We start from the raw sequence: 10,279 nt of genomic DNA on the forward strand, positions 1-10,279 counted from the left end.
TCCACCTTGATGAATAAACGTTTTTGAATGAAACTGCCCAGAATGGTTTCTCTGCATAGTAAATAATACTAATGTTTATTTTTTAATGCAGTTGCAGATATTGAAATAATAACCTTTTCATTACAAACAGCAAATTAAAGATCAAAGAGATGCTTGCTTTATATGTTGGTGCTTCTCTTTGGTAAAGCTGTCCTTCAGTGTGCCATCTAGATATGCCATCTATACTACTTTGTATTTGTCTGTATTCCTTATAAAAACTTCTTACAGCACAAATTATAATGTTTAACTGTTTTTGTGTTAAATTTTTTTAGGTCTATATGGTAGGATGCTGCTCTCATTTTCACCATGGAGCTTTCAAGTAATTTTGCAATGCAGATGAAGTTATAATGTTGTAAATGAGAACAAAATCTGGGCAAATGTCTACATATTTCTCATTTGTGTTGTCATTCTTTGATATAAATCCACCAGCTGCAGAAGAAAGTAGTCTCTCTGTAGATTTGTAGCTTTGACAACCCTCTTTACTCAGGGTGCCAGTAGGCTAATATCAAGGTCTGGATGGACTCTTTCTAGGGACCTTCAAGGAAAGACAAGGGCAAACTTTCAGCTGGCTATATTTTGTTGTTGTTGTTGTTGTGGTTGTTTTTTTCTTCTTCTTTGAAAGGGTTTAATGCTTGAACCTATGCATGAGTAGGTATCTGTGTATCTATATCTGATATGACAGAGCTGGGCACTGGGGCTCCTGGCGTTTATGTTGGTCAGGAATGGGCTGCGCTGAGCATAGCAATTCATCTTCCGAGCATCCAAGTGACCCTTGCAAAACGGCTGTCTGAAGCAGACAACAAGCTGTGCTGTGAGATCTGAGCTCTCTGCTTAAATAACAAGTGGTTTCAACTCAGTGATATCTGGCCTCTTTTTGGGTGCGTTGCATGTGGAAAAGGGAGAGAGGAGGTGAGAGGCTGAGAGGAGGTACTAAAGCTGGTTTTATCTCTTCAAAAGCAGTTGGGTTTTAGCCTCAGGTTATTCTGTCTTTTCTGTATAAAATTCACCATTGCTAATTAAATGCCATGATGAGAGAATTAATTATTTGGATAATTACCTAGACTGAGGAAGTTGCAGTCATTTTACCTTTAACTGTCTGAAAAATAGGCAACTGGTCAAAGCCAGTAATTTAAGCTCTAGTTAATGGAAAATCCTGGCATTTCTGAAGGGTTGCGCTCCCCATGCAGTGCCTGACATGAGTGGGAAGAAAGGCTGTTTGAGAGTGCTCTTCTCCCTGACAGAGGAACAGATGTAAATGTCCAATTTAGACAAGATGCTCAAATTCAGGTATCTAAAGTTAGGTAAGATGAGTTCAATGCCATGTGTTTGCCATATAGAGGATGAATTAGAAAAAAAAAAAAAATCACATTTCCAAGTGCAATATCACTTTTATTGCTGTAATTCGTTCTTCTACCTTATCCACACGTATAACAGTTCCTCAAAGTACAAATAATTTTCTTTTTTACTTTGGTGAATCTAGTATATAAAGAACTTTTTATTTCCTTTCTCTCTTTTTTTTTTGTTTTGTTTTGTTTTGTTTCTTGCAGATCATTATTGAAACAGCCCTTTATTGATCCTAAAAGACTGAGTATATTTGGGAAGGTAAGATGCAAAAATAATAGGATAGTAGGATATATCATCATTATTCTTTATGAGAATCCTAGTTCATAAACTAATATATTTATCTCTTTTCTAAAGACAATTTCAGTTATTAAAAGTGGGGGAAACGCTACCATAATTTACTGTATATTCTGTATATTTATTTCTCAGAATGGGTATTTAAAATCAATCAAATCCATTTTATGGTACTGTAGTATTTGCTTTTCAGAATCTGCAGGACAAAATTTTTATTGAAAAACATCTGCTTTCATTAGAAAATTTTAATATCAGCTTATGTGTTGTAAAAACTTGTTTCTTGCACTTTTACATTTGGGCTACAGTTAAATTTACAATGTCCTTCTAATACAACATTTATATCTGAATATTTTACTGACTGCCTAAGTTACAACTGAGTTACAAGAACTTTCTTTTGTGTCTTTGCTATTTTATCAGCCGCTTCATTGTGTAGCATATTGTTGCCTCTAGCATGATTGGGAGCAAGGCAGAGGCTTAACCTTTCATAACAAACTAAATAGCATTTTACTGGTCTGTTAAAAAATAGCAGTTAAACACCAAATAATTGCTGCTGCTTCTATAAACTACAAACTAGCATGTGCATCTTTTTTTTTTTTTTTTTTTTTTTTTTTTTTTTAATTACTATTATTAGTATTTCGTTATCCTGAAAATGAAAATATTTTGTGCCTTTGACCTCAAGGTAACAACAAACCATGGCCAAGTACCTAGACAACACCACAGTCACCAGTTATAGGAACAGCATGTTTTCCACTGTGATACTAATATTTAACACCAGTGTGGTAGCAATTTGGAAGACAAGACTAGTTAATGTTTGTGTAGTGTAGTGAAAATGAAGCTACTACTAGGCTACTATTAACATCCCAGAGGAGAGTGACCTTCCTCAAAGATGTAATCTCCTGCCATACTCCCTGTAGCTACCAAAATTGTCATTGCAAGAGTATCAGTAGCAACAGAACAGTATTTGGTTTGCAGGGCAGCTGCCAGAGATTTTTCAGCTAAGTAGGTGTGATTTCATCCACCAAATGATCACGGCACACATTGCTATTCAGGTTTTAGTGCCTTTTAGCAATGTATATGAAAATACACATGCATGTAATTATATATATTTCTCCACACACTCTTCCCACAAATGATTACAAATGTTATTTCTGAATTGAAATCATGAAACATCCCCCAAATATTCCTAACTTCAAAAATTACCACATTTCCTGTAGGAAATTCAACACTTTTCTAACAGTGACATGACAAGCCAAAATTACCATAAAGCATACATAAATGCAGTTGTAGATATCTGCCAATGTCTGTACCATTATTTTATTATTTTTTTTACCTCTCAGCACTTTTTTGTTTTATTTTGTGTGTGTGTTTTCTGACAAACAAAAATTCATAAAATTGAAAAGTCAGTTTTAGAATCAGGAAAAAAGATCTATTTAACAGCTTCCTAGGGTTAATTGTATTTTACCTCTACTCTGCTTATTTTAGAGTCAATTACAGATCTTCTTTAAAACTTGTTTCCTTTTAACTGTGTACAAAAATGCGATAATGAAAGTGTTTGTTTCTATTCATTAAATTGGGTTTACTGATGGAAAAAGAATATATACTTTGTTTAAAAGTAAGATGACTTTGGAATTGCTTAATGCTAAAAATTCTGGGCTCATGCACACAGTTGTGGAACTCTTTGAGAAGTTTTAGAACTACACAGAAGTAAAATTCTTGTCACAATCAGTAGTGTTAGCCATTCACAAGAGTAACAAGGCTGTCCAGAGGGCACAGTGTGAAAAATACCTACTTCTGACTGCCAGGCAATCTACCAATATCATCTTGCTTATCCCTGTGAGAGGGATACAAGCCCAAGTGATGTATGATCCAAGGGCTTTTCAGTACTGTTACACAGCAAATTGTGTTTCCATGTAGTTTGCCTTTTTGCCGTGAAAGTAGGAAAAGAGCTTGAAAATAAGTTGAAATTTCACAGCCAAACAGCTTCCTGAAAATAGTCAATTAAGCTGTAACCACAGAAATCCAGCCCATGAGTGAGGCACCATATGTCCTTGCATGAGGACATAGGAACTGCTTTCTGTATCATCATTGTGAAGTGATTCTGAAAATTTGATCTCACAGTGTAATGCTTTTGTCCTGGAAAGCCTGGCTGGAAGCGAGGGCACAAGCACAGAGGAAAGAAACTCCTAGGAGAACTAAACCAAGCTCTTAATGAATACATGGCATAAATAATAAATAACATGGCAATAGTTATCCTAGGATTAAAACTGTGCTGTGGAGCTATTGGAAAAGACACAAACAGAATATTAAACAACAGCAAAAATAGAGAACCCAGAGGCAGAAGAAAGTTGCTGTTCTCTTAAACTCTGTGAATTATGAAAGTTGTTGCTGCCCACTCAAAAATTCTTTCTTGACTTAAGTCTACTCCTGTACATGGAGTACTGGGCTACTGGGTTACTCTTGGTCTCCTTGGCTGGAATTTCTGTAGGAATAGGGATAACTCAGTTCCTCATACTCTTGTGAAAATCAAGTTCTTATTCTACGTTTCCTTTAAAGTGTCCATTCACGTTTACTACACGTTGATTGCAAAGAACACTCCCATTGGCTTATTTTTCTTAACAAAAGTAAAAGGATTTTCAGATATTCCAGTTCTTCCAGAGAAATCAGTTATTGATTAAATGTTTAGATGTGAAGACAAGAGCAGGCTGGGTTCAAAAAATATCCACAAGAAACTTGTGTGAGCATTTGACATGCTATATTCTCTTTTGGGGTTGTCTGGTGTTTTACACTATTTTTTTCCTGTCATGGGATGATTTCTTCTTTCTGAAAAATAACAATGAAAAGAAATGCAAAATTCATTCTTCCAGCAGTGATGAAGGGAAAACAAAGGTGGCAAATGGAGAAATTTGAACAGCCCATATTATATCATAATATATGAGAAAATCATTGATCCTAGACTCCACAACTCAGAATTTCATTTGCTGTGGGTCTAGAATGACTGTGGGTAACAGATGTGGATTGCCGAAGAAAGAAGCTGTCAAAGAAATCTGTGGACTAAAATTAAAGCTTTCATATGAAGAGAAGCTTTCATGACTCTCTTTTGTCTCACAACTCTTCCCAAGGAGGTATGTTGTAGACATTGCAAGGGAGATGGTGAAGGGATGTGCATAAGGACAGAAAAATGTGGTAAGGCGAGGAGAGAGCTCCCCCTGCTCTGCCCCATGTCTCCCAGCTTCTTCATTCTGCCCATGCTCCGTGCTTTGTAACAAAGCAGCTGACTGGGTGCTCTTGTGGCCAGAAATCACATCACAGAGATTAACATAATATTGAGCAATGTGGCTACATATAGATTTTATTTCTGGAAAGCACTTCAGGACTTGTACCCCTCTGTGGGATGTTTGACAATGCTGCAGCAGAAACCTCATTAATAGCAATAGGATTTAATCTGTGAAGGTCCAAGTGCCAGGAGTAGTACATGCTGAAGTCAGTTCATCATTTTCCCCCATTCCCATACTCTGTCCTGTCAGCAAAATGCTCAGTGTTTCCCAGTAATTTGCAAATGTCTACATTAAATATATTAAAATACTTTTTAATAGTGAATACTATTAAAAATTTTTTAAGAAATTTTTAAAAGTGAATACTTTTTTTTTTTTTTTTTTGGTAGGTTGGTTGTTGTTGTCGTCCTCTCTATGATTTTCATATCTTTTGCTAACTATAGGCTAGTCTGCCATGATGGAACTGTAGAAATTAAACTGAAATATACTCAGTGTTATTAAATTGCTTAGTTTAAAGGTCATGACCAGGCCAAATAAGATCTCTATTCACTCTTAACTGTATGTTTGTATTTCCATTAAAAGCAATTCTTGCAGATATAAATACATACTGTAGAACGATACCATCAAATTAGAGCAATGCCCTTTAACTTTATTACTGCTAAAAAGAAATAAACAGAAATCTCAATATTATTTCCTTCATTAGGGATATGGTGGCTACATTACATCGATGATTCTAAAATCCAGTGAACGGCTCTTCAAATGTGGAGCTGTGGTGGCACCAATTACAGACATGAAGTTGTATGGTGAGTATTCCCTGCCACTCTCCTGTTTGCTAGTCTCTTCAGAATCTCTTTTATCATCTTAAAATAATTTAATCATCTTAAATAATTGCAGGTAATGTAGCAATATCAGCTAGGTCTAAATTCACGTCCTCATTCTCAACTTTAAATGAATGGCAGCTAACACTGGGACAGTTTACCAAGACATGCAACAGGTCCATTATTGGTTACACTACAGATTTTTGTCAAAATAATTGTATTTCCCATTTCCACCAAAATTCAGTCAGGCACCCCATTTCCTTAGAACCCAATGCCTTAATCAAAAAATTTAATAAGAATGGAACTTTTAAAGTTAACGGTAAAATTAATCAGCATATCAATCACATTGTTATTCAATCACAGGACATTTGGTTCTATATGTGAAGTATTGGGCTTATGCTAGATTGCAGACTGTCGTGCATGGGAGATAAAACCAGATTACTGTAATGCTCTGTTAGCCCCTTTTTTAATGTATTCTGTTTTTTAAATGAATGCCTTGTTTTCTACTTAATGCCTTAATTAACTTCTCCTGACCATAAGTCAGAACTGAAGCTTTTTAAAACAGACATCACAAGTTTGTTTGTTTTTATTTATTTATTTATTAACTTATACAGCATCAGCATTTTCAGAAAGATACCTTGGTATTCCATCAAAAGAGGAAAATACCTATCAGGTGAGTCAGCATAAACAAGTAAATTAAAATATTAGTTTTACTTCCAAAATTTGGTTCACTCACCTACACCTTTGCATGTGTTTGTTTACTAGGCATCCAGCGTATTACACAATCTTCATGGTTTAAAAGAAGCAAATTTACTAATAGTTCATGGGACAGCTGATAGTAAGTATTACAGGTGCAATTACATTTGGGGTCAGAGGTTTTAACAGACATCCAAAGAAATATTAGGCGCACACCTAGCAAGGCCATTTTAGTTGTGTTATGCCTCTGACAGGAGTTTTGGTATTCTGTTTTAATTGTCATTTCTAACTCTAATCTGATGACACTTTTCTTTGCTGAATATTTGTACCTTTTACGTGCTGTTTGTTCTAATTTGTTTAAATCTTGTGGATGACCGTCTAGCTACTGAAAAGTATTATATGAATTATTAATTGAAAACCATACATTTTTAATGGTATTTTAAATTCATAGAGATTCTGCAACTGAGCAAAGAATTATCAGTACATTTGGAGAAGTACAGTACTAAATGGGAAGTTAAACTTTTTAGCTAATTAATTACAAGGTAGTGCCAAAGCATCTGAAGCTGAAGCCATAGGGAACCTTTTAATAGCACCATTAGTTTTAATGGTAGCTAAGACAGATTAAAAAAAAAAAAAAAAAAAAAAAAAAAACAGGGTAAGTTCTAGCACTTTTAATGTAATTAGAAGATGTGTCAATCAAGAGAGACTTTGTAATTATGGATTTAAATTTACCTGCAGTATATTTTTCTGAATTTTCCTAATGGATGTAAGACTAAAGAATCAGCTTTGTGCTGATGAGGGCTGGGCGGTACAAGCCCCATCCGGTGTTTCTTCCTGGAGCTGGGGAGGAGGACAGAGGCAATGTACTGGGTGACCAAGCAGGCGTGAGGGTCTCGGGCTTTGCTGATTGTAAATGGCAGCAGCAATTTCTACCCCTCTGAACTCAGCGCTAGAGGGAATTGGGATTCTGATAGCTGTCTAGGCAATGCAGTGTGTTTGAGACTATGACTCTGATTGCCTGCTGCCCTTGTTTAATATCACATCCAGTGACACTGCCTAGCCCACTTGCAGCCTTAGCTCTGCAGGGGTAGGGCATGGTAATAAAGTTGCCTGTTTTTACCACACAAAGATTAAGTTACTGATATGTTGCAGAAAGTCCATTACCTGAAGAAGTATGGGCTGTAATAACCCTGTGCAAGCAGTAGAAAATCCGATGTGCTTTCCCTTAACGCAATTATAAACTGTCATGATGTTCAAACAGAATGGTTTTACACACCTCTAACCTATCACGGTGTGTGTAAATCAAGGATAGAGAGAGGAGTCCTTGTGGAGTACCTGGAAGGCACAGCTTCCACGGGACTTTCAGCTACCTCTCCAGAACCTTATCTGTTATGTACTGCATTGCTTCTGCTGGTTGGGCTTTGCATGTCTGACCACAGAGGTAGTCAGCTTAGATCTGATTATTACAGACACTGGAAATGTTTTCAGTCAGAGTTGTTTAACAGGTAAACATTTCATATTAGCTCTGCTTTTTCTAATAATGTTCAAATGTGATTGTATTGCAGCTAAAGTCCACTTCCAGCATTCAGCAGAACTAATTAAACATCTAATAAAAGCTGGAGTTAATTACACTATGCAGGTATGTGCAGCTATGGCATCCCCTATAAACATGGCTCAACATTTAACCTCACATTGCTGTTTCTTCACTTGAAAAGGACACTGCCTACCACAGCCCACTGGTGTTTCCACAATTTGCAGCTAGAATGCTGTTTCCTTACTGCTAGTATGGACATTAAGAACCATATGTTCTTTGTGTTCTTCTGGGCTCTTTCTCCTCCCTTTTCTCCATCTGTTTACCCTACAACACCTTTACAGTCCATATGCACCCTTTGTAATATTCAAATGCTACTACTTTACTCCCTTTTTACCAAAAAACCTCACAGGTCACATGAAAGTAATTTCCTCTCATTTTCAACCCGTGTGTCTATTAAATGGCAGCTAAATTACTGGAGTGCTGCTCCCCTTTCCGTGGCTGTATGGAGGGTGAGGGCACTGGGAGGGACAGGCTGGGGCTAGCAGGACAGGGCATGCAGACTTGCATGGGGCAGAATCGTAGGGTCCCAGGACAGCTGAGGTTGGAAGCCACCGCTGGAGGTCACCTTGTCCAACCCCCTGCTCAGGCAGGGCCATGGTTACATCGCCTGGTGATTACCAGAGTTTAAGGTGAATGTGTGGTGAATCTTTTTGCCTCAGTCCACAAAAGATCTTGTCCTAACCTCCATGGCCTGGATTTCTTCAGCCTGCAAAATCCTGTTCAGCTTTCCTTGGGAGAAATTTCCAGTGGCATCTGACTTGAGATAAAACTGCTTATATCCACCTAGGAAGGAGATATGGTAGGCTTTAGGTAAAATAAGAAGACAGTTAAAAATATGAATTAAAAGGTTTTTACTGAACACTTAGAATCTGGGATATTAAGAGAAAAGCAGGAGGTAATTAATCCTCATTGAAGTTGATGGGATTCAAGTACCTAGACACCACTGTAAGTGCCAGCTAAGTAAACTGTTGTAAGCACAGTGACTGAGCATATAAAATTTTTCACTTCTGCAGAGCCCGCTGCAGTGGTTGTTTTATCTAAGTTCCAAATTTCAAGAGAGAACAGATTTTGCTTTGAGTTTTATTAGCTTTCCTTGATACTATAAAACTAATGTTATCATCCTGTTGTCATCTAAAACATTTTGAAGATCAGAGAAGGAAAATTAGAGCCCTAAATATTTGAAAAGCCTTTGAAAAACTATTTACTCTTTTCCTTTTTCCTCTGCTAGATCTACCCGGATGAAGGTCATAACATTGCTTCTGAGAAAAGCAAATATCACCTTTACAGCACAATCCTTGGGTTTTTTAGTGCTTGTTTAAAGGAGGAGACACCAATTTTACCACAGGAACCTGAAGAAGATGAATAAGGAATCCTATTTGTGTAGTACTGAAGGGGACTTACTTTGCGGCTCAATAAAACCTTAAATAAAAGTGACTGTGAGATTGCAGATTCTGCAGAAGCTCAAGGGCAGCTAAAGGATATCACAGTGGAACAGCACATTTACAGACAATGAGCTAATAAACTGGAATTCGACTACAAAGTCCAGACATATTACCAAGGGACAAAACCTTTGCCTTTGTGGAAGGTCAACAGTTGGTTACAGTTTCCTGTAAGAACTTAGTTTTGCATAAGTGTAGGGTTAGTGCATGTTTGTTATGTTAAGCCTCACTGTTGGTTCTGTAAGTGGTTGCTCGTTTTTTAATTTAAATGCACATCTTTATTCATCTTTGCATAATGCACAACCTATCATAAGTATTATGGCCACTAATATTTTAAAAGGTGAGCTGCAATCTAACACTTTACTGTAATGTTACAATAAGTGCAATTCTTCCGCTGTCTATTACACATAAGAAACCACAGAGATAATAAAGGGCACGATATTTTCTCTAGTTTCTGCTCAAAGGGGATATATGGTCTAGTGCATCATATAACATTGATATTGAAAATGATTTTTTTTTCCCCAATTTCAGCATTTACTATTATTACCGTACCTACTAGTAACCAATAAGGGACTTTTTGGTAGTGTACTCTTGGTCTTTATGTATATACCCAAGACTCCCTAAGCAGAAAGTCTTTCTGAGCTTGAAGATTTTTTTTCCGACATAATTAACAGTTGTATTTAAAACCATATCTGCAATTGAAATCTTTCCCCAGTCCAAAATGTATCTATTGTTTCCTTAAAATATGTTTGAGTTGTGTTTTGGTATTGTTTATAGTAGTTAATA

At 36.6% G+C, this 10,279-nt stretch overlaps 1 protein-coding gene across 2 annotated transcripts in view; it reads left to right on the top strand.

The window, feature by feature from the left end:
- Positions 1–9,627, top strand: part of DPP10 (dipeptidyl peptidase like 10) — a 252,548-nt gene extending 242,921 nt beyond the window's left edge. For both annotated transcript variants that reach the window (XM_082764039.1, XM_082764038.1), the window contains exons 21-26: positions 1,587–1,641; positions 5,650–5,749; positions 6,379–6,437; positions 6,530–6,602; positions 8,026–8,099; positions 9,283–9,627. In XM_082764039.1, the coding sequence (XP_082620165.1) occupies positions 1,587–1,641; positions 5,650–5,749; positions 6,379–6,437; positions 6,530–6,602; positions 8,026–8,099; positions 9,283–9,420 (499 nt within the window). In that variant the 3' untranslated portion in view covers positions 9,421–9,627. The remainder of the gene's footprint in view (positions 1–1,586; positions 1,642–5,649; positions 5,750–6,378; positions 6,438–6,529; positions 6,603–8,025; positions 8,100–9,282) is intronic.
- The last annotated feature ends 652 nt before the right edge of the window (positions 9,628–10,279 follow it).

This window comes from Aythya marila (assembly GCF_965140915.1).
Source record: "Aythya marila genome assembly, chromosome: 6".
Taxonomy (NCBI): domain Eukaryota; kingdom Metazoa; phylum Chordata; class Aves; order Anseriformes; family Anatidae; genus Aythya; species Aythya marila.